This window comes from Alosa pseudoharengus, unplaced genomic scaffold (genome assembly GCF_046254945.1).
Source record: "Alosa pseudoharengus isolate Yale_2024_CS ecotype anadromous, Long Island Sound unplaced genomic scaffold, YU_APseudo_1.1 YU_APseudo_1.1_scf_11, whole genome shotgun sequence".
NCBI classification, from domain to species: domain Eukaryota; kingdom Metazoa; phylum Chordata; class Actinopteri; order Clupeiformes; family Clupeidae; genus Alosa; species Alosa pseudoharengus.
Genome location: NW_027468576.1, coordinates 26,027,546 through 26,051,968, shown reverse-complemented (window position 1 = coordinate 26,051,968; position 24,423 = coordinate 26,027,546). Strand labels below are relative to the sequence as shown.

The 24,423-nt window shown below is 45.0% G+C and overlaps 1 protein-coding gene across 3 annotated transcripts in view; it reads right to left on the bottom strand.

The window, feature by feature from the left end:
- Positions 1-190: 190 nt before the first annotated feature.
- Positions 191-24,423, bottom strand: part of atp13a3 (ATPase 13A3) — a 43,807-nt gene continuing 19,574 nt past the window's right edge. Inside the window, exons 9-34 of one of the 3 annotated variants that reach the window (XM_076278608.1) lie at positions 24,139-24,273; positions 22,751-22,823; positions 21,181-21,312; positions 20,624-20,806; positions 19,434-19,591; positions 18,949-19,137; positions 17,598-17,659; positions 16,637-16,787; positions 15,165-15,281; positions 14,706-14,723; positions 14,419-14,572; positions 13,955-14,075; positions 13,476-13,600; positions 12,153-12,325; positions 10,961-11,089; positions 10,459-10,538; positions 10,166-10,208; positions 9,692-9,801; positions 9,203-9,299; positions 8,928-9,000; positions 8,599-8,776; positions 7,966-8,147; positions 7,494-7,582; positions 7,240-7,320; positions 5,996-6,088; positions 191-4,308 (exon numbers count right to left, since the gene is read on the bottom strand). In XM_076278608.1, coding sequence (XP_076134723.1) covers positions 4,108-4,308; positions 5,996-6,088; positions 7,240-7,320; positions 7,494-7,582; positions 7,966-8,147; positions 8,599-8,776; positions 8,928-9,000; positions 9,203-9,299; positions 9,692-9,801; positions 10,166-10,208; positions 10,459-10,538; positions 10,961-11,089; positions 12,153-12,325; positions 13,476-13,600; positions 13,955-14,075; positions 14,419-14,572; positions 14,706-14,723; positions 15,165-15,281; positions 16,637-16,787; positions 17,598-17,659; positions 18,949-19,137; positions 19,434-19,591; positions 20,624-20,806; positions 21,181-21,312; positions 22,751-22,823; positions 24,139-24,273 — 3,147 coding nt within the window. In that variant the 3' untranslated portion in view covers positions 191-4,107. Of the gene's footprint in view, positions 6,089-7,239; positions 7,321-7,493; positions 7,583-7,965; positions 8,148-8,598; positions 8,777-8,927; positions 9,001-9,202; positions 9,300-9,691; positions 9,802-10,165; positions 10,209-10,458; positions 10,539-10,960; positions 11,090-12,152; positions 12,326-13,475; positions 13,601-13,954; positions 14,076-14,418; positions 14,576-14,705; positions 14,724-15,164; positions 15,282-16,636; positions 16,788-17,597; positions 17,660-18,948; positions 19,138-19,433; positions 19,592-20,623; positions 20,807-21,180; positions 21,313-22,750; positions 22,824-24,138; positions 24,274-24,423 lie in introns of all 3 variants that reach the window. The other 2 variants (XM_076278606.1, XM_076278607.1) reach the window with 2 other exon arrangements.

Here is a 24,423-nt window from a genome sequence, read left to right as displayed (position 1 = left end):
ATGCAACCCCACCACTGGCTTTGCGCAATCTCTGAACCAGGGTGACACTTTACACAGATTTGCTAGAATTAAGCAGACTTAAAAGTGCTTAAAACCAGCTAAAATGACTTTTCTTTTCATTTGAACTATGATACTGCCTCCAAAACATACAAAGAAATACCTGTAAAAACACTCAGCCAAAAGAGTATGAGACTCTTGATGATTTTATTGCAAAGAATTAGGGGGCAAGAGAAATCAAAAAGAACTTGGATATCTCTGAGAACTTGAATCAGAAAACAGATACAAATAAAAAATAAATTAAAAATAAATTAGACGTAGAAAAGCAATTTACATCTCTGCAAAACATGATTTAGAAAAAACATGTGTTCCATCTTTAAAGAGAGGAGATACAAACAACCACCACAAATAAAAATAAAAAAATTTTGGCTGTAGGGGTGAAAAGGAGTCTGGAGACTAACATAAAGAAAACAAAATAAAAGCAGAGAGACAAAGGCCCTGTTGTTCTGTTTTATGGTCATTGTCCTTTAATTCGGCTCCATTTTTCATTTAATCAATCATTTATTACAAATACATGTACATTTCCCTGAGGATGTAAAACCACTCAAGGTTTATAAGTCCTAGTGGCTGAACTGTTCTTTAGACAGACACAAAATGCCTCTTTATGTGTTGTTAGAACACACAGTAAAAATGATACATTTACAACATATTTTTCTTCAATTTGTTTTCTATGTACCTTTCTATGGAGTATAACATGTTAGATTAGAGCTGTGTTTAAGGGCATGAGACATCTTGAAGACAAAATTAAATTAGATTTCGGTGTCTGCTTCCAGATTTGCAAATTACATTTGATTAAAGACTGTGAATAAGGTGCCTGGCCTCTTATCTGACAACAGACTGTATAAAGCCCCCTTAGCAACCGCATGGTCCCGTGTAAGGGCACAATTGGGAAAAGGTATTGACACAAAGCACTTCTACAAGATAAGGTGTTCAACAGTATATAAATAAAAAATCTGCAGCAACAATTAAGAAAGCAGTTTTCACCCATGAGTACATTTGTTGTGGGGTCTAGCCACTGTTAGAAAGATAGAGGGAAAGGCAAACAGAATGACAGAACATCGTATAACAAAGACCATGAGAAAAAGAAACACATTCAATAAAAGACTAGAACTTTCCATCTAGTTTGAATGAATCGCTCCTGTTTACAGTGGAATCCCTTATTTCATGTTTTAAATAAAATGGGCATTGCATTGTGGTGATGACTTAAATAGGTAGACATTGACCTCCTTTTAAAAGATCAGTTCAAGAGCCAAATGTTATTTTATAAACCTCTATGACAAAAATGAAAAGGGAAAAAAGGGGAAATGCCCAGTGGATGTACACTGAGAACAAAAGAGATCAATACGCATACCAGCCCTCTTTCCAGACATGACAAGACATTTACATCATCTCAACAGCACAAAAATATACAGACAGACATCTGATCTGGACAATCTATGACCAAACAGTACCAAAAAAACAATACAAAACAAAACAAACAAAAAAACATAAAAAAGCCCTTACTCTGATATTAAAGAACAAACCTAGAATTGTCTAAACACACCTAAACAATTCCATTTCAAAAAGCTTAATTTAAATACATGAATAAATGTACATCTCAAACAAATATACAGCCGGAGTTAAAGTTTTAACAGTCCACATATTTGGACACACTAAAATATTCTAACAAATTTTGGAGCAATTGTGGGACATTCTTTCGGTAAATTTGATATTTCCAGCATTTTATTTGAACACTTTGGGAACAGTATATATATTGTAATGCTGAAAGCATATCTCACATTTCAAAAGAGGAAGAATCATAGCGGACCAGTTCAAACAAGTTTGAAAAAGTTGCCTCTGACCCTCAATAGACTAACTGGGGACAAATTGGAATAGGTACGTTATGAGTTAAAGATAGCATGTAAAATCAAATGAGATTAAGATGACAGGTATTTTCTGCTGAACATTTTTTTTTTTTTAAAAAGTCTTCCAAACTAACTTTATTTTGGGAAAATCATATTTTCATCATCAATAAATCACATGGTCAAACTGCAACATATTGTAGGTCCATGATTACATTACTCATCATAAATTGTATTGACTTTTCCTGAAATACCAACCATGAATACGTTTGAGGAAAAACTTTTCCTTTTTCGCACCTGACTAAAATCAGTGCCAACACCTACAGTACATCCGTATCGTACATAGTGTTGCTGGCATTACAACAGCACCTATGGACACTCATACGCCAGTCTGCAATACTTGACTGTAAATCAGATGTTCAGTTGGGTTCTCCTTATACTGACTTCCATGTGAATAGACAAAATAAACTCCTCAGGAACCCCCAGTTGGGTTCTCCTTCTACTGACTTTCATGTGGAAATACAAATCAATTGCTCAGGAAGCCCCACTGCTTGATAATAAAGAGGTGCTTGACGTCGGAGGACCAAAGATGAGATGATTTGGAGAATACAGCGAGGCAGAAGGCCAGCTAGTGCAGAGTGAGAATGCTCAGGACACATTACTTACACTGCTGCTGAAATCTGATGTCAATTCCAACACGACGCAACGTATACTATATATATATATATATATATATATATATATATATATATATAAAGACCTTTAAAAAAATACCTCACATGGACATGTGCTGTATTTAAGCTGATGCTTTCCCTAAGTGGACATACACTGGATTCTGACATGATATGTCACCATTTAAAGAGAGGAAAACAAAACAATTAAACCGAAAAAAATAAAATAAAAATTGCATACAGGACAGACAGACGTGTGGCTTTTAACCCTGCTGGCCAAAATTCCTCGCCTGCAACGCATACACGGCATGAAATGCTGGCGAGAGAGAGACAAACAGCACTCTTGCAGGAAGGCCAGCGATACACCTCAAACCAAAGCCTCTTCTCGGTCTCCCCTCAGGCCCCCATTGCCTGTACGGAACAATGTGCTCTATTGGGAGGGCAGCCCACGCCTCTGATTAGTGCTGCCGGCGGTGAGTTTGATTCTCATTCTGAAGAGCCCAGCTCTAACAAATGTGTCCACCTTGTCAGTAGCGAACCCAGTCGATGTGTTGTTTGTTTGAAAAAGAAAGTGCACACAGCAAAGGGACTTTTTTCACAATGCCTGGCCTTTTAGTCTGCATCATCATCATACTAAATTCTTCCATGGGAAGAAATGAAAAAAAAAAAAAAAAAAAAAAACAAATCGATTAATATATAGGTGTAAAAATGACTGTCTTGCAGATCCATCAAGGTTTTTCTGTTAATAACTTACGGGAGTTTATGATTTCACATGCATGAGTAGTTGCTTTTGAATGCAAACCTTTGGCATGCAGCCTGTATATAACAGCCTAATTTAAACAACAAGTTTACAATTGCATCAGAACACTTGGAGACCTCTCTACTCCACGGTGAGGATGGCTGGCTGCTGGAGAGAGGTGGGCAAAAGGGTGTCGTGTAAGAAAAGCACAGACTGCCTGTTTGTCGTTCTTATTTTTTTTCTTTCATTTTTTGATTACCAAAAAAAAAAAAAAAAAGAAAGAGAAAAACAGTGGTGCGTTGCACAGGATCTCAGCACTGTAAAAAAGAAGAAAGAAAAAATACATTGGGTTTCAAAGCGATACCATTGAAGTTGGATAACCCAGTAGCAGGCTCCCCAGTGTTTCCAGGCTCTCTGAGTGGCTGACCTGCAGTTCCCAGCCTGGGGGCACCACTCAGCACGAGCCTGAGGGGGGTGGACAAGTCTGAGCAGAGACAAAACACAAGAAAAAAAAAAAAGCACACAGCCCTAGTTGTGTCCATGGCCACAGCTGCAGGTGTCGTAGTAGGAGGTATAACTCTTTCAGTTCTTGCCATTGCTGTTTGTCCGTGTGTTTCTTTTTCCCAAACCTGGGTTGTTTTTTTTCTGTCTCTTTTTGCTTTTTGCGTCTAGAACATCTTTTATAAATGTTGACCGTTTTCGACACATTTCTGCTGCTCTGGTCCCAATTTAAGCATGGGCAACAGGTTGGGGGCACTAGTAGTCTTGGGGGAGGAATAGGATGGGGGGCGGGGGGATGCTAGGATGCTGGGATGATCTGGTACGAGCCGTTCTCTGGCCGAGGCGGGGGCTTGGCCTCCGTGGTGGTTTTGGGCTTGGGGGGCCAATCGGGGTCCACGCTGAGCTCCTGGGCCAGGTGCATGTAGCGCGCTTTGGGCACCTTCCTCCTCTGGCAGGTGAGCCACGACACACACCGGTGGCCCCACAAATCAACACTGCCCTAAAGAGACACAGGCAGACAGGTGCCAAGGAGGAGAAGGACAGAGAGAGAGAGAGGGGGGGGGGGGGTGAGAGAGTAAAAGTAGTAGAAGAAGAGTAGAAAATCCACTAAAATCCAAAAGATGCAGACTTTTAAAATGCTTTTTCTGGTGAAAGGACAAGGACACGAACATTTCATGAATATAAAAAACAAGGAGCGAGTGCACCCTTTTATCTTAACTTTAACCTTAATTTGAGGGCAAAACTTTCCATACCATGCAGTTGCAAACTATCAGCGACATACCTATAGGCCTGCTGACAGTTAGAAAAGCTTGGCAGTGGACAATTCTCATAAACAATATTCACAAATGTCACGTGGCAGTCAAACCATCAAGGTTATACTTCAAAGCATGGCTGCATCACATGTATCAATGTTCTCATGCAAAACTGGGACACTGCCCTCAATTATGCATGAAGATGATGTTTGCACAGTCTCCACTGCATGTCAGTAATCGGGGTCAGCATTACCATAAGCTCAGTAAGCGAGTGGGTGAGACTCAACCCCATTACCAAGTGCATGCTCAGCACTTGAAGAGATACGTACCTGAGTCACGTTGCTTATTCAAATACACCAGTGTATATGCACTCACGCACACACATGCATCCCCACACACACACACACACACACACCAGATAAACAGAGGCCTGATGGGCATGCAGCAATGTTGGAGCCACGGGACAGAGAGAAGGTACACACAGACAGAAAGAACAGGGGTAATCGGTCCCCTTGAGCTGCAACAGCAGTGACAGGCCACTAGGGGGGGCGAAGAGCACATGGAGGAAAATCATGTTGGAGCATGCAGAGGCAGAGGTTAGGGGGAGTGTGGTGCGAGGGGAGGGGGAGAACAAACAGCCAGGACCAGATGAGATTACATACACATCAAAAGTATAAAGAGACTGCATTAGTCAAAAATGTAATCAGGATTTCACTGCTTGAACCGCAACTGCCTGAGCCCATACGTTTTTAACAAGGCAGCTAGTGGGGAGCAGTTATTCTCTAATGTGTTGTATCACAAGTATGATTAATAATCACAATGACTAATTAGAATACATGTTCACATTCCTCAAGAATTGTTGAGGTGATACATCTTTTTTCATTGAGTACTACTGGTATGCTTACTCATACTTTCACAATGAAAAGTGAAGGCTTTTTATAGAGATGTCTTGTACACTATTCCCTTACTTTAGGAGAAAGAAATGTCAAGCACTCGACTTGACCGTTACAGTGTAACAGTGTGTTACACTGGACATTGGCCTTCTCAGTTGACTAATAAGTAGGCCTACGTCACAAGGTCTAGAGTCTTACAACAAATCAACCACAATTACAAGCACACAGCTCAACCAATCTAATGTGAAGTGTTATTTATCTGCGATTCTATTGAGCCACATCAGTCAGGACACGTAGAGACTGATGGACAAGCTAGTGCAAGAAAAGTAACACTGGTTATAAGCTGCTGGCTCAAGCGAGCTGCTAGCAGCTACTACATATTAAAAATACACGCAGAGGACTGTGAATATGTGCTCTTTATGCACTGCTTGTGCTCTGTATATTCATCTGGTCTGGAGAAAAGAGGTATCAGTGGAACAGGGGGAAGAGAAGAGATGGGGAGAGGAGTGGAGAGGGAGGAAGGAGGTGTGAGTGTCCGAACCTGTGGTGTCGGGGCGGCAGGGCTGGCGGCGTAGCTGCCCTGCTTGTCTCGGCTGAACACAAGCTTCCATAAGACGACGTCAAGGACGAGGGTCTATGGAACAAGGCCGTGGTGGAGCGGGAAGAACGGAGAGAGCTACTGATCACACTGCTGGTTCATTCAAGATTTGTTTGTTTGCTTGCTTGTTTGTTTGTTTCACCCAGTCTTGAACATTTAGAATAGACGCTACACACTGTGCTTGCTTTGTGTTTGCTTTACTGTTGGTGATTCAGGCTGTGCGTTAGTCATAAGAAGAGGCAGAGAGGATGTTGCGCACTTTACAGAAAAAAAACAACAATAATTTAGGTGATTATTGTTAGCAAAACACACCATCTATAAGACACTGAATCACTGTGTTGTGGATTTATGAGGTAAAAACACTTGATTGGACAAACTCGGTCCACACTGATTGGATGCTTGACAGGTGCAGAGGCCAGGCCGCGGCGGCATTGGCTTTACTAGCATCTAGAGGGGGAGGGGGTTATCACTAGGGCTAGCGGCACAGGGCAGGGCAAGCCATGGGTGGACACAGCCAATCAGAGTTGAGCACTGTGGTCTGCCCATTCCTGGGAGAGACCAATAGATTCTCTCCATCTCTCAGGCAAGATAAAGAACTGGAAACAGAATAACTATGAAAATCCACACTACAAAATCTGGCTGACAATGGTATCATCGCATGAATATGACATAATGAGGTAATTATGTTTTATAGTTTCATGTGTGTTGAGATGTATGCCAGATAGCAGATGAATGTTGGCGTGAGTCAGGGAATGAGTGAGTGTAAGACTGAGGGGGTGTGTGAGGCATATACCAAAAAGCAAATGAATGCTGTTGAGTGAGCGTGTGAGAGAGGCTTTGTGTGTGAGTGTGTGCAAGCGAGTGTGAGAGTATGGGACTGCGTGTGTGTCTGTGTGTGTGTGTGTGTGTGTGTGTGTGTGTGTGTGTGGTGAGGCCTTGTCTGAGTCCAGGTGCAGTAGCTGTTTCATTGGGTTACAGTCAGGTGTTAAAACAGAGAGCTGACATAGAAAACAACAAACTACATACTTAACAGACTTGAACTAAATGTGATGATGTGTGACAATAGTTTTAAGTATTATATAAGGTAGAAGAAAACAAAACTCAACTTCAGGTCTGCAATCTCATATGAAAGTGGTTTTGATCATACTGACTACATAGACATGAAAAGTGTACAGAAAATGTCTTACCTCCACAAAGATAGAGACAACAGCATTGAGGAAGATAATTAACAGTATGGTGAGGCGCCATTCCATAGGAACACACACAATCTGGGGATGAATCAATTAATCAAAATGTCACAAAAGACATTTCCAAGGACATCTCTATGGATATTATGTCCAGATAGCCTCTCAGACCTTAAGTGTGTGTAAGCAAAATAACTGACAGCCATTTGTAAAAAGTGTATCAATCTGCAGTCTGAGCTAAGCCATAAAGCACTGACCTCCAAAAAGTCGTCGATGGCACTGTTGCGGTAAAACAGGAGGAAGAGCAGAAATGCGTACAGGCTGCACGCTGACAGCACGAAAGGCCCTGGGGAGACAGACAACAGCCCCTCGCTCACTTCATTCTCCACAAACTGTCATTTCTCTCATGTTCAGAGTACTTAAGGAAAGCAAGCAATAAAACATTCATTGCAGGCACTTTGGGTCTGGCAGTCAGACCTTGTAGGTAGGTGCCTTTTGGGTTGTACAGACGCTCTGACAAACCCACTGTTTTGTTATCACACTTTATTGTACCAGGCAAAGGGCTTTGTTTATAATGGACAATTGCAACATCAAGTACCGAAGCATGCCTGGACATGTCCGTGGTGCTGTTTAAATTTTTTTGCTCATTAGGTCTGGCACTTCTCTCAGTATGGGATTTGCCATGGCAAATTAAGTATGTTCTGAACAAAGCTTTAGTTTGCCACTCACAGTTTTTATAGCTTGGCTGTCGGAAGGGCTTCCCCTTGGAGAAGACAATGGCCACAATGAGGTACTGGAAAGAGGAGACGTAGAAGAGGGTAGTGTTCTCGTAGTTCTTAATGTTGTGGTCATCCAGCTCTGTGTCATTGTGCTCGACAGAGATGTTGCTAGAAGAGGTCAGGTTGCAGGCACTGCAACATACAGAGAACAACAATTGTGTTAAAATTACAAATGTTACATAAATCTAAAACACAAAATAGTAATCAAATGTTACATAAATCTAAAACACAAAATAGTAATCTAATGGTTTGAGTTGATATGGTAACCATTTTCCAACTGAACATGCCGACTTCAACATTTTGGCTTGAATATTGGCAAACATCTTTGTAGCCTTATAAACATGGGAAACTAACTGGACATCACAATTTGTTACAATGACGTACATGTGACACATTTCATTTTATTTCATGAGTCAACTGCACAGAGAGGACTGTCTCCTTGTTCTGTCAACAGCAACATAGAACCGGAAAAGTTTACCCCGCCATGAGAGAGACAAGAAGTGAATATCAAGGTAGCCCCCCCTAAGGGGTTTAGAGTCCAGGCAGCCACTGGCCACATGCCCAGGCAGGGTGGAGTACTCACTCGGACGAGGGCGTCCACCTGTTGTACCAGCTCTGCTGGCTGACCCAGAGGAAGGCTAGTGTTTGGAAGCCGAAGCAGATGAGGATCTGGGTGAGCACAGAGAAGAGCAGCGGCCCCGAGATCAGGCCGGACGGGGGCCGCCGTGGGACCAGCTCCTTCCACGCCGGGTTCAGACTCACTGTAACAAACACACACACAGACACATAAGAACAAATACAGACTACACACACACACACACATATGCATAGGTAGGAACAAGCAAACCAATGGGAGCACCACATGCTACTACTCACATCTGCGGAGAAATTTGCAACTTGGCACACACTTACTGGTGAAGACGATGATGAGGATGATGGCGATGTCTATGAAGAGGAACTGGAAGTCTCCCAGATTGCTGAGGATCTGAAACACAAGACGCCAGAACAGCCCTCGTCAGCACAAGGCCCGCCACAAAAATACCCAGCAGGCAGTGGGTCTCCATAGACACAGAGGAAGCGGCTTGTGCCCCCACCCCCCACCCCACCCCCCCCACACACACACCCAGGAGTCAGTCCCATGGGAGCTCTGAGCTGTGCAGGAGGATGCAGTGGGACAGGGCACTTACAGAGTAGAGCAGCGTGACGCTGATGTACTGGATGATGCTGTAGAGGGCCATGAACTTGAACACACAGAAGGACGTAATAAGGGCTGCCCGGCCTTCCCTGTGGGGAGGAGTGCAGTGAGGAGGCGTTACTGACACAGTGGCCCATGGATTTACTCATTTACTTCCACACAGCTGGAACTCATAGAGCTTCAGATGAACTTATTAATTAGTCTCCGTTTACTTATTACCAGGGCAAAATACGCAGGATTTTACAGGTGGAACAAAATATGTGAGACCTACTAATGCTAAGTGCTCTGGCAATGTGAAAGTATAAAGCAGCACTCTAACTTGATGATGTATCTACACTTTAATTTGTAACAGTATTATAGAGAGTGTGCATCAAAACATGGTTTGAAGTCAAGGCTCTACATTCGCCAAAAGTGTCCTTGTTGGTCCTGAGCAGCATGTGTGTGTGTGTGTGTGTGTGTGTGTGTGCAGTGCAGTCTGTACCTGATGAGGTTGGGCACGCAGGAGATGTTGGGCGTTCTAGAGGTGAAGGGGGAGGCCACGGATGCCTCCAGCTCCGACAGAGAGATGCCCCCATGGGCTCTCTTCAGCGCCTGAGGAGACATGGGTCCAAGACGGATGCACCACGGTAGTCAGAGGGTATGTCTCTCTCTCTCTCTCACACACACACACACACACACACACAGACAGACAGACAGACAGACAGACAGACAGACAGACAGACAGACAGACAGACAGACAGACGCACATACACACACACTGCAATCTGCTCATTTTTTTGTAGTCGGGATTTAAAATGTAAACATTCCAAATAAGTGACATCCCAAGACAAAACACATTTAGGGGAAAGTACATACAAGAAAAAAGTATTAACTAATATCAATTCAGTATGTCTGTGTGTGTCTGTGTGTGTAATGAAAATTAAATTTGTGAATGAAGGGGAAAAAAGCCACTTACACCACAGTCGTTTGCACCATCACCACACATTCCCACAAAATAGCTGAAAAGGAGGAAAGAGAAGAACTTATGCTATACAAGGCAGGACACAGGTTGCATCATACACCTGGGTGTGGATGTGTGAATAAACATAACTGTACAGTGTGTAACTACCCCTCCCCCCATTGGGATGTATATTCTCTATGAAACTACATTCTCCTGTGATTGAGTGTGTGTGGGTGTGCTTATCCTATACAAATATCTATGTTTGTGTGTGTGTGTGTGTGTGTGTGTGTGTGGGCATGTACACTCACTCCACACTCTGCAGCGCCTCCACTAGCTGTGTCTTCTGATCCGGCGCCATCCGGGCAAACACTGTGCCATGGAGCACCAGCTGTCAATCAAGCAAACAAAGATCAGGGGAACTTCAGATCACATTCACAGATTACAGACATTACTAAATGTGGGCTCTGGAATGTGGCTCGTTTGGAGAAGCAGGTTCCTCCGATGTGTAGAACAGGACACAGCACACGCATTTAATAGAAAATAAAAGAGTTACGAGAGACATCACTCATCAGTCATGGTCAGCCAACAATTTAAACCATAACAGCAACCAGCACTTATAGTGCCAGACTTACTGGTTACTCTCTGGGGGAAAATTGTGCCTTGGGGCCCTGCAGGCAGACTAGCCACTTGGCACACTACACACCAACAACAAAGTATTGATAAACTGTACACAGACACAAATAATGGCAGTTCACAGCCAGACTATTTCAATCCCAATAGTCATGGGGGTTGTGCTGGTGTGGTTGCTACCTTCGGCAGCAGGTCCTGGAAGTGCTCGGTGATGACGGCAAAGGCCTTGCCGCTCATGGCAAAGTGGTAGCTCTCCTGCGGCTTGAGTTCATCGCCCTGGGCCACGTCCTCCAGGCTGATCTCCACTTCCTGTGCACATAGGAAGCCACAGACAGGTGTGAAACAGCGTTTTTAGGATATCACCATAGCACTGCGGTTTCGGTGCCGAGGTGAGGGGGTGGAGAGAGAGTTGAGGGTATGAGGGTATGCTGAAGGTTGGCACCATGCCAAGTGTTATTCTGGCTGTGATAGCTGGCTAGGTGGGTAGCATTCGTTACAGAAGCCCAATCTACAGAAAGACTGCTGAAGCATACAAACAACCCATGAAAACTATGGACCTATCTAAGCAAATAGACAAATAAGGAACAACTTACAATGGCAATGCAGGATAAACAAATCTATCCAAATGCTTTTGTCAGGTAATTTGAGTCATGCAAATGTAACCCTGGCAGCTGCAGCGCACCTTCAGGATTTACATGAAGAGGAAACACCCCCTGCTTCCTCTGCTCTCAATGATAGAGTGTGTGTGTGTATGTGTGTGTGTGTGTGTAGGTCCGCAGTAGGTCCACTCAGCTGTCCATTGTTTTCACAAGCAGCCAGACAGCATTGGCCTCCATGGGCGACTTTGGAGACCAACAAAACACATTCATTCATTCCTCGGACCCAACGTCACTACCAATTTTGAACACTGATGTCACGCACACACACACACAGACACACACACAGACACACACACAGTATGCCTTTGACTGACACTCAAGATTAGTTTGTTTGTGCAACTTGGGGATCTGAACTGAATCTGAAGCTAATCCCAGGTCATTCAAATAAACAGGTGGAGAATCAGAGCCCTGGAGAAAGTGATGCATCTCAATGAGGTGTCTGTGTGCTTGAATTTCAATTGTGCCAGGGCAAGCTGATCCTGTGTTCTAGAAGAGTTTGCTGATCCCAAGTTCTTTGTATTTGTAACCTTTCCAGTATTTTGGTTGGAATGACAGATAAACCCCTGCCTAGCCAAGGTATTTCTAAGCAACTTAACAATGCTTAATAAAGAAAATGATTACAAAGTGAGTAACGTTATATAGTGTGTGCTGTTTTCTAAACTGGCCTCTTTGAAAACTATGAAGCTTTTGTATGTCCAACAGAGGGCGCTGACCTCCAGCCGTGGAGCCTTGGTGGAGTTCTTAGTGGGGTTGTCCGCGTAGCGCCAGTTGATCTTGGCCGCCTGGCCGTCCTTGGGGGGCAGTGCGTCGGCGATGATCACCCGGTCCTCGGGAGGGATCATCCCACAGTCCCGTGCTACAGATATGGCCGTCAGCATGTTGTCACCTGAGCCAATCAGACACAGAGAAACAAACAGACCAAGGAGAGAGAAGAGAGTGAGAAATTAGGAAGAGCGGAAGCTTATGAAGGAAAAGGGCCGTAAGAGAGAGAGTGATAAGACACTGGAGAAAGAACTCAAGAGAAAGACTCATTTTTCACATGGCTTGATTTCGTGGAGGTAAATGGGGTGCTTTCATTCTTCGCTGCCTTGTTCTCAGACACAGCGCAGTTATATAATCACTTTGGCCCTCACCCAAATGGGCTGCATGTCCCTGACCAGGTTGTGTGCGGGGGCGAGGGAGGGAGAGCAAGCGGGCGGAGTTGGAGGCGAAACTCAATCTAAGAGCATGATTACATTTACAATGGCGGGTGGGGGGGGGGGGCAGCTAGCCGGCCTCTCCTCAGGCTCTGGACTTTGGAGCTCTTTGACGGTAAGCCGCAGCACTGAACGCTTTATTAGACGGGATTCCAGGAATGCCGCGCAAATGCGGGCGGAATTAAGCCCTGAGCCTCGCAGGAAAAACAAGCACCCTTGGCTCCCCTCGACCTCTCCTTTGTTCTACCGATGCCTACCCGCTCAAACCACACGCCTCAGACAGGTGGGTGAATGGTGTGTGGGGTTGGGGGGGGGGTTATATGGTCTTATGGTCTTTTGGACCCCGACAATCTACTTCAAGGCAGCGCTGCCTGGCGCTAGGGCAAGGCAAGGGTTAGATGCCTTGAAGTCGACGGTGACAGCGCTGCCTTGAAGTCGACGGTGGGGCCCCAAAGGACCATGATATTCATCTCACCTATAGGTCACCTATAGAAGTGAGGAGGCACATTTGATCTTGCCTTGTTCCCTTTGGCTCACTGATGGCAACCACTGCCAGTCTGAGCTACTATGGTCCTATGGGGGAAGAGGGTGTGTCTGAGGTGTGTCCAAAAACTACCCCCGCACATCAACACTTGTTCTACATAAAACCTTTCATTAATAAAATAAATCAAGTCACAGCAAGATCCAACTCTAACTTACTGCATTCCAAAGGTCTTTTGAAGAGTAGGCAAGCCCGCGCTTGACGACGGTCTGGCATGCCAACACAAAGCCATCCTCTGCACAGTAGTGCCCACCATTTCCGTGCTAAGGGGCTAAACGCTCAAACAGCCACACTCGTACCTGTGACCATGACGGTGCGGATGTTGGCTCGTCGGAGGTCCTCCAGCACACCAGGGGTCTCTGGCTTCAATTTGTTTTGCATGATGATCAGGCCAAGGAACTCCATGTTGGCTTCAATATGATCCCTAAACACAGACAACACATGTGGGAGAGAGAGAGAGAGAGAAAAAGAAAACAATAGACTTACACCAGCAGGCAACGGCATATGGTGTACCTGCTTGTTTTGCGGAAGGTCAATCCAGGTCAAACAACAGCAAGAAATATAAACACACGCTGCTGTGATCAAAGCGACCACACTCATTTGTGTATTGTCGTATGGTTACACATTATACAGCAAGTGTGAGGTGAATCAGATTGTTAGTCCATTGTAAAAGTTTAACTATGAACTCCATTGGGAGAAGGGAGGGCCTTCCTCTCACTCCTCAACCACACACACACACACACACACACAGGTCTGTCTATGTCCTTTAAAAACTTACCGGTTCACGTTCTGGACTTTGTGCCAGGTCAGCTTGGACTCCAGGCGTCGGTGTGCCAGGGCAATGACCCGGAAGCCCTGTTTTGTGTAATCCTCCAGTACCTCCGCAAAATCCTCTGGCACTGCATCATGGGGAAAAAAATAATAAAGGATATTTCATAGAGTCAAGAATAAGGATTTGGATTTATTTCTGGTCTAATCAGTTAACCATTTCTGCAATACTGAATGATTTCTGATAGCTGAGCTATTTGTCCTCAAAGCTGAGTTAGTCAAAGCAATCACAACGTGTTTAATTTTCTTGGTATGCAAATGTATCCCTTAGCCAAATGTACTGTACACGTGAAATAATGCTGGACATCCACACCACGGACAATGGGACTGTCCAGCTTTTGAGATGTGTCTGATCAGACTAACAGGCCCTGGGGCCTGGTAAGGAAGGAAGGAGAGCAGCCCCTGCGTGCCCACCTGAGTCCTTCTTGCAGAGGCTGGCCACCACCTCGGGGGCGCCCTTGAGGAAGGCGTCCATGCGTTTCTCCCCGAGCGTCCGCGTCACCACACACATCCTCTGCAGTGCCGAGGAGAAGGGGAACTGCCGCACGATCCCAATCTCGTAACCAGTCTGCTGGAAAAGAGAAACGGCATCGGAGCGAGAGAGTGAGCAGGCTTTTGTGCCACTGTGAACGCAGCTATGCAAGATTCATGTGTCTGGTACTGGTTGCGCTCGTCTCGTCTCGTGTCGTGTGTCAACTCACCGACAATTCATACAGCTCCTGTGGCAGCGAGGGAGAGAGTGAGAGTGGGAGAGAGAAAGTCATTAGAGTGAGCCAATCAGCTCAGTGCAGTGTAAGGGTTAGCCATTAGCCTCAGCTGCACTCAGGTCAGGTCAGGTCAAATCAGACAGGTCTACGGTTACACAACACTGCAACAGATCCCAGTTACTACTAGACTTTAATTAGTAAGTAGTTACTACTTCCAGATCTCGGTGTGTGTAAGAAGTGAAATCAGAATATGTGAAATGTGACTGATCTCAAAAGTACACAAAGCATGCATACCATTTTGCTATGCCAGAGAATTTGTCCAGTGCAATATTGAGGACAAGGAGGGATCATTATAGAAGATTTAATCCAACAGAACTGTGACATGCAAACACTATCTGCATCATAAAACCTTTTTGGAACCTAAGGGTGTGTGTGTGTGTATAGCAACTGTACCATGTCCTGATCAGGTGACACGATGGGCTCTGGAAGGAGCTGTTTGGGCGGGCGCACCACAGTGGGCATGATGCGGTTATGGAGCGCTGTCTCCTCCTCTGTGGCCTCCTCCAGGATCTGATGACACACACACACACACACACACACACACACACACACACACACACACACACACACACACACACACACACACACACACACACACACACACACACACACACACACACACACACACACACACACACACACACACACACACACACACACACACACACACACGGACAAATTTAAAGCAAAATGCAAATAGCAAAATGAAAAGCCACGTGTACACACAAACACACACACACAATCATAACCATAACCCAAATTACAGGCAAGTCCAGGTCTCCCATGGCCTATATGCAGCCACAGCCATAAACCACTTCACAGATTCCAGCTTGAGGACATAAAACAAGCCTGTTGCCTGCCACACAGACAGGCCAAGGCTAAAAGCTCACTTCATAGCACATATGTATACTTTTGAAAGATGAAGCCACTTCAAATGCCTGATTTGCCGAGGTCCATGTGAGTACAAATGCATCAGCATGCCCTTATGCACCATACTAGCGCACGTGAGTGACCATGACAGTGACTAGCCAGTACTAACTGGACTTCAGCTAACCCTGCCTTTAGCTAAACAAAATAAAATGCTGCATCATTGTATGAAGTCAACACAGATCTGAGTGTTCCATTCTGGAACAACCTGACAACCATGTTGCATGTTTGCTGACGCTATGTGTAATTATTTACAACCACCAGGAAAACAACTTTTGATTAATAAGTGTGCTAGCACTAGAGGCCATGCTGGGGGCTCTTTTAATCAGTGAACTTCATTAGCAACAGGACAGTTATTTTATAATACTAACTTTACTTTTATTAATGCCTGTACTTTATGGGATTAAATTGTGAGGTCTTGGTTTAAACATAAACTGTAATTCATTATCACATGACCAATATACAAATAGTTATCCAGACTGCTGTCATCAAAACATCCTGACAGGCACGCACATCTGGAGTTCATCATCTCAGCAGCTATGACATGTCTTAAGTGTGCTCTTCACAACTAGCACTGACTAATCTAACCATAGTCTTGGCCGGCTTGCTTGGGTGTTGAGATCATGCCAAATAAACAAACCCACTAACAGCTCCGTTAATATTTCAGACTCAGTAGTTTGAGATAACGTGTAAACCTAGACTTGCTATTTGAAGACAAGAGTGTCACTGTGCATAAGCCCCATTCACATATACAGTGACTAACTGCAAGAGACCATGTAATGTAATTCAGCAATTATAATAGTAATAATAATAGTAGATATAAACAGCAAATTAATCACGTGACAAAGAATAAAAATCACGTTTGAACTTTTGAGGCGACAAGTGAATCGCTGTATATGTGAATGGGGCTTTGGTGTCAGGTGGGGATCCCTACTTACCCAGCCAGTGGCCTCAAACATCTTGAGGTCCAGGGGGTCCCCAGAGATCTGGCCCTCGATCTTGGTGAGGGAGTGGCAGGCGGCCATGCACGCCACAAACGAGGACTTCACTAGACTCTCCTTGTAGGGGTTCTCCTCCGACAGTAGGAAACTAAAACACCACAATGGAGGCAACAGGACTTTACAGTAGGAAACTAAAACACCACAATGGAGGCAACAGGACTTTACAATGGGGACATGGCTTGCAGGCTTGTGCAAAATTCCAGAATTTAATTGAAACTGGCTCTTAAATTCCAATTCAATTCTTGAATTTCACTTGCATTTCAGTTGAGGTAGCAAACAGGAAGCAGAATTGCAATTGAATTGTGCACAACCCTGATGGCTTGTTTGCCATGATTAGAGTGAGGGGAGTGGCAAGGTGTGTGTGTGTGTGTAGGTAGGTGTGTGTGTGTGTATTCGCGTGTGTGTATGCGTGTGTGTATGCGTGTGTGTAGGTGTGTGTGTGTGTGTGTGTGTGTGTGTGTGTGTGTGTGTGTGTGTGTGTGTGTATTCGCGTGTGTATATGCGCGTGTGTAGGTGTGTGTTTGCGTGAATGCGTGTGTACACTAGCGTGGAGCAGGATGTGTTATGCCTCATTGAACATCATAATGCTGTTCTCTCAGGTCGTGTGTGTGTGTGTGTGTGTAGGTGTGTGTGTGTGTGTGTGTGTGTGTGTGTGTGTGTGTGTATGTGTGTGTCTACTCCAAAAGGAACAAAAGCTGCTGCTGACATTCAAGGCACAGCCACAGCCGGTTTTCTGCCTCTGCACTGCTGTTGTGTTGAGTAGGCAAACGTCTTTATTACGGTTGCAGCACAGGCAACTACAAATATAACAGCAGCAGTAACCTTATCAACATGCCTTAAGCAAAAACACTGACAGTCATGATGGCGAGGAGGAGGAGGAGGATGGCCAGCATCTCACCTTTTGTTCTCCACTCTCTGGACTCCCCACAGGTCCAGGCCATCCTCGGTGAGGGTGCCCGTCTACGAGAGAGAGGAAGAGGGGTTGAGAGGTAAGGTAAGGTACGTTTATTTATATAGCGCATTTTTATGTGCACAGAGTGCAACCCAAAGCACTCCACACACAGACATCAAGACATAATCAGACAAATTAACAAATAATTGATAATAATCGGAAACAAGATGCCGAACGGAGTGGCGTATTGGCCAGCGTACCCGTAAAGTGCAGACATCAAGACCTAACGTTAAACAGACAAATAGGCTTAGCAACACATGGGCATTGGGCAGTGAGGACGACTCGTGTCATGTGAAAAACATGAAACATAAAACATATGGTGCTCGTGAACAGTTAATACACGGGTTTCCCGTTTACCAACAAAACTAGATGTGCGCGCAGCCGTGGGGCAGAAGACGATTGGTGGCCGTCAACAACGTTAGAAACTTTAACCTAAACAGTTGGCTGCTGTAAGCTACAATCGGAATTTTTTGTATACCCCTGTTGTCTCAATGATAATAACATGTCATTTCAGACTATATTTCAGAGTTTGCAGGTTCATTTGCATAATTAATATAACATCGTATTTTGTCATTTTTGGCGAAGACATGCATTCCGTTAGGGATATTGAACATAATTGAACATTCTCTAACCATTGTGATTTCAAATTGGTGCAGTTTTCAGCACAAAAACTAATTTTATTCTTTTCATAGACAGCACTGCTCTATGCTATTCTGTGGTGCTTTCTGCCTCTTAGTTGCACACGCATGTTTTCGTGACATTGCATAGAAATCCATGTATAGAAGCACAGGTCAGCGGTCCTCCGCAGTTTCCCCAGTCAAGGTTAGAGGGGTGGGGAGAGAGACAGTAACGGCATTCCTTCCCTCCCCTAACTGTTCCCACAGTGTTAAAATGTTAAAATGTTACCACACGTGCCGGCCCAGATTAGCAGATAACCCAGTTCAACTCTGTTCACAGATACTTGTGGAGGAGGGCTGCTTGCTTGCCTACCGGCGGTCTCACTATGCGGCCTCACTATGAGGTATTCTTCGGGCAACCTTCAGTTGGAGAACTGGATAGAACTGGTTTGACTAAATCGGTGCAATGACTTAGGCGTACAAACATTCAGTACCTCCATGTCAACCAGTGACTGAATACCTTCCCTTTGTTGTGAAACGTCATGTCTTTGCGGTGGAAATTTATGGTTTTGAGTCTTGGCTCAAGATATAGCAAATATTGTCTTAGTCAGATTGCACTTGTGTGTTCTGTGTGTGTGTGTGTGTGTGTGTGTGTGTGTGTGTGTGGTTGGAACGCTGACCTTGTCGAAGCAGACCAGGTTGAGCTGGCCGCAGATGTTAATGCGCTGCGGGCTGATGCAGAAGATGCCGATGCGCTTGAGGCGGCGCTGGGCGTAGACGATGCCCGCCGTCATGGCTGCCGGGAGAGCAGGGGGCACCGTGATGGTGATGATGTCCAGAGACTCGATGATGATGGTCTTAGCTGGCACCTAAAGGGTGAGGAAAGAGGATAAATGAGAACGAAGACCTGACGGGGGAGAGGGAATTGACTACAAATATGCATCTTAATGGCCTTAATCTAAGTCTGAATATTGATGTCCTTAAAATAAAATAAAAATAAAAATAATAAGAGCAGTGTGTGCAATTGTGTTGTTTATAAAAATCAACAACACAATTGCACACACTGCTCTTAATTCTTGGAGACATATGCATATACCCATCTCTTTTTAACTCCTGTCCGAAAGGAGCCCTAACTCCTTGTGAGTGTTTCTGAGTGACCTCACACCTGGTTCATGACGCTGAGGACGATGGAGTAGATGAAGCCGATGCCGGCCACAGCCACCAGGCAGAGCAGAAAGAGGGAGGCGTCACGGTACAGCTTGAAGTCCGTGGGCTTGGGGTACAGAATGGAGCGCACCAGCTGCCCTTTGGCTGTGCTGAAGCCTGGAGAGAGAGGATGGTAGTGTGAGTATCTTACACAGAGAGAGAGAGAGAGAGAGAGAGAGAGAGAGAGAGAGAGAGAGAGAGAGAGAGAGAGAGAGAGAGAGAGAGAGAGATAAACAATGATAAAACTGATATTTTAGGTACCATCATCATATATTTAATGTTTTCTTTTCTTAATAGTTATTATTAGTAGTCATGCTTATGTTGTAACTTCTAATAATGCTTTGGCAATATTGCATCTTTAGTCATGCCAATAACTGGATTTAATTTAATTGAGAGAGAGGAAGAGAGAAAGAGAAAAAAAGAGAAACAAAGAAAGAAAGAGAGAAAGAAAGAAACAAAGAGAAAGAGAGAGAGAGAGAGAGAGAGAGAGAGAGAGAGAGAGAGAGAGAGAGAGACAGATGTTAGAACAGAGTACAGACTGATTTATTGGCAGACAAAGACACACAAAATCCATACAAATATAGAATCAAATGTATTACTGGCCCATTAAATGCTGCAATAGACAAAACAGGTCATCAACTCTCTAAAACTCCCAGCAGCACTAAAATACACAGAGCACTCCCAAACACAACTCCCAAACACACAGCAGCTACAAAGAGAGCATTCAGGCTGCTGCTGGGTGGATGCTCTCCGAGCCAGATGGTCTCAAGTTAATGTAATCAACATGCTGAGAGAGCACAAACACACACGCACACACAAACACACCACTTCAGCCCATCCAAGAATGACTGACGTGCACACCCACAGATACGCACACCCTCAAAACCACAGTTCCGCACACACACACAGACCAGCTTGAAAGCACATAAAGACAATATGTTATGCAAATATCAGTGTAAATCCTATATGTGAGGACGAACACCACAATGCACAAACAGTCTCTCTCACACACACACACACACACAAAGACTTACAGAACAAACAGAACAAGCACACAGTCACACACAAAATATGCTGTGTGTGTGTGTGTGTGTGTGTGTGTGTGTGTGTGTGTGTGTGTGTGTGTGTGTGTGTGCACGTGTTCCTCACCAGTGCGGACCACCACGGCTTTGACCAGCTCCCCTGAGTAGAAGCGGGTCTGGATGACATTGGTGCCACAGAACAGAGTGTGCCTCTTGTGTTCCTCGGTGCAGTAGAAGCCATCGCCCTCGTCCCCCTTCTCCCCCTGGCGTGGGTTGGGCAGGTTGGTTTTGGTGACGGGCACACTCTCACCTAGGACACACACAGGGACATGAAGGCAAAACTCAGTATAAGAGCCCATTTAACAGCACCAGTGATACGAATATGCAAACAAACATGCATTTTTCATCTCATGGGGATGTTTTGAGTCAGGGACACAATCCCATGGGAGGCAAGTGTAAATACAGGCAGTTTATTTTAATTAGCTTCCTTACAGAGATCCAATAAGTACTTAACTGCACTTAAATCTCTGAAACAACACTCAGACAGCCATGACCTTTATAGAAGCCTTCAGAGGCCTAAGTCTTTGCTTTCAAACATGCTGGGATAAAAGAACATTGAAGAGAGGAGCTTTTTGCAGAAGATTCTTTTCTTTCTTTTTTTATTTTAAAGTGCTGGATGCTCACCTGTGAGCATGCTCTCGTTGACAATGCATGTTCCACTGATCAGCACGGCATCGCAAGGCATGATGGTCCCATTGCTGGGGATCACCATGACATCACCCGGGACGAGGTCAGTGGACATGGCCTCCTCGATTTCTGCGGTGAGAGGAGGGATATGACAGAGACAGAGAGAGAGAGAGAGAGGAGAGAGAGAGAGAGAGAGAAAGAGAGAGAGAGAGAGAAAGAGAGAGGAGAGAGAGAGAGAGAAGACAGAGGATGAGAGAGAGAGAGAGGAGGGAGAGAGAGAGAGGAGAGAGAGAGAGAGAGAGAGAGAAGACAGAGGATGAGAGAGAGAGAGAGGAGGGAGAGAGAGAGAAAGAGGAGAGAGAGAGAGAGAGAGAGGAAGAAGGGGAAGGAGAGTCAATAAAACAGGTCAGTGGACAGAACGAGTGAGGTATTGTGTACAAAAGAGGGTGTGAAGGGGAGTGAGGGGAAGGACAGAACAGTGAGAGAGGGAGGGAGGGGAAGTCGGGGAGAGAGCAAGGAATGGAGAGCAATGCCAAAGAGAGGTCAGAACCGAAAGGTCCAAAGGACAGAGGGAGAGATAGACAGAGGGGGGGAGAGAAGAGGAAGAGAGAGAGAGAGAGAGACAGAGACAGAGCAGGACAGACGAAACGGGGCCACAGACAGACAAAACAACAGATAGGAGACAGAAAGACAAGTGCGTGGTCAGAGCATCAGGCCACCTCTTCCCCTCCCCGCCCCACTTCTCTCTCTTTCTCCCTCCCTCCCTCTCTCTCTTTCCCTCCCCCTCTCCTCCTCCCTTCCCTGTTCTCTCTCCCCCTCTCCCTCTGGCTCAGCAGTTCCCTCATTCCTCACGCTCCTCTGGGCAGCAGGCATACTGCTGAGTCATTGCCAGTGGAGGCCAGTGCACCAGGTAATACACCACCCCTCCAAACAGCCCTCTCTACATCCCTCTATCCATATCTCTCTTACTTTCTCTATCCCCCTCTCTATCCCTCACTCTCTGTCTCTTAGTCTCCCTGACACTCACACATATCTGCTTCATACACGCATACTTCCACACGACACACACACACACACACACACACACACACACACACACACACACACACACACACACACACACACACACACACACACACACACACACACACACACACACACACACACACACACACACACACACACAGCACTGTCTGAGGCACTTCTGGGAGTCGGCCACATAAAAGTCTTGAGCAGCTCTCTTTCCACGCAGATATGGGCCAGGCTTAGATAACGTCTCCCGGCTCCTTCTCTGGCCCATTCAAACGCCTGCGAGCTCTTGTGTGGTCCGATTCCATACCGTTACAATACACACACACACACACACACACACACACACACACACACAATACACACACACACTCCACTCTGCTCAGGAGCATTTTCACTTTCAACTCCGTTATATCCAGGGGTTCACACTGTGCTTGGTAAAAATGCAACGATGTGCAAGAGACCAGAGAGAGAGCAGGGAAAACCTGGGCATCTGTCCTTAATCTACTATGGCTGGCTGAAAGAAAGGGACTCTTACCATTATTGGCTCTGATAATGGAAACTCGGACAATACTGTGAGCTGCCACCATGTCATGAAGCATGACGTATTGCTGTAGAAAGAAACACAAAAAGTATTTCAGGATAAATCAATTCAAATAAATAATTAGCTGGTCATGCTTTTCAAAGATAAACTGTAGAATTATTAATAAAACTGCTGTTTCTTTTCTTTTTATTTCTTTCATTTACTTCTGTATGGCCTCCACCAAATCACATGCAGTCACTCCTTATGCAGTGCTTTTTGCAGTACTTTTCACACAATGTTTTCTTTCCACTACATCCTGTGTCTGTGTATCCTTGTTCTCTGTTGTGCAGTGTCCTCTGTGTCTGTGTCTGTTTGTATGTAGTGTATAGTGTCTATGAACTTTACAGTGTTCCGTGTTTGTGCTTCTGTTTGTACGTGATGTATAATGTGCCTTTTTAATTATACAGTGTCCTTGGGTAAATTGAAAGGTGCTTATAAATAAAATGTATAATAATAATAATAATAATAATAAGAAGAATATTATTATCATTATTATTATTATAAAGATTTAAGAGGTAGAATGACTGGAGGAATTATAACAGAGTTTTATGGTCTCTGCTCTCAGGCCTTTTATTCCCTTACAGAGGTACAGTAAAACCAGTGGCAGGCGCAAGTTGGGTCAGTTCCATGCCAAGTTGAGGAACTCAGCAGAACCCTCCTGCCATGCTCTGTGCCTCGGACCAATTCAGCAACTTGGCCGTTCCAGTCCGTGGCCAGTAAGAAAAGCTTAGACAGCGGAAAAACTCGCGCCAGCTCTGCTATTTGATAAGAGAGGTAGCCTGACTAAGTCGACCCACTGGAGCACTCTCCGTCATAGCCATCACCTGAGCCATGCACTCAACACAGTTCAACTGTGAATAACAACTTTTATGTTTCATTTTTTTTTTACATTTCCATTTAACCATTTGGCAAAAAATGTCAAAGGAACAACAAATCAAGCTTCTGTAATTTAGAGACCTTTTGAGAGTCAAACAAAGGTCTAGTCTATCTTACTAAAGTTTCATTGTTCCTTCTTAACAGAGCTTCTACAATGAATCAGAACATCTGACAGAATTTCTAAAATCAACCAGACTTTTTTTTAGCAGAACCACTAGAAGCTCTTCTACAGGGAACCGGAATGAACCCCTTCTTTATCCGGCCAGCCAGTGCGGTCCATCCAGCCTGTCTCTGAGCCCCCAGGGGCTGTGACCCCACGGTCTCCCTGGGCAGCAGACCGTGCAGAGATGGGCCCGTGCATGTGTGAATGGGTCCGGATTAGACAGGCTCTTTCCATGTCTGACGCAGGGGCTTAGTGTGTGGGGGACTCGGTGGGGGTAGTGGGAGGGCTACTGAGGGGCGCTCACCTTTTTGATGGTGTACAGGGAGGTAGCTATCGATATGACAGACATAAAGACGATGGCCGCGGCGTAGTAGTAGTACTCGTCCGCACTCCAGAGGATTACACTGAAGAGCTGGAAGATGTAGAAGGGGTTGAGGACCTGGGAGGGAGAGAGAGAGAAAGAGAGAGAGAGAGAGAGAAGGAGAGAGAGAGAGAGATAGAGTAGAGAGCGAGAGAGAGAGATAGAGTAGACAGAGAGAGAGATGAACAAAGGCAATGAATCAAGGGGGAAGAAAGAAAGAGAAACGAG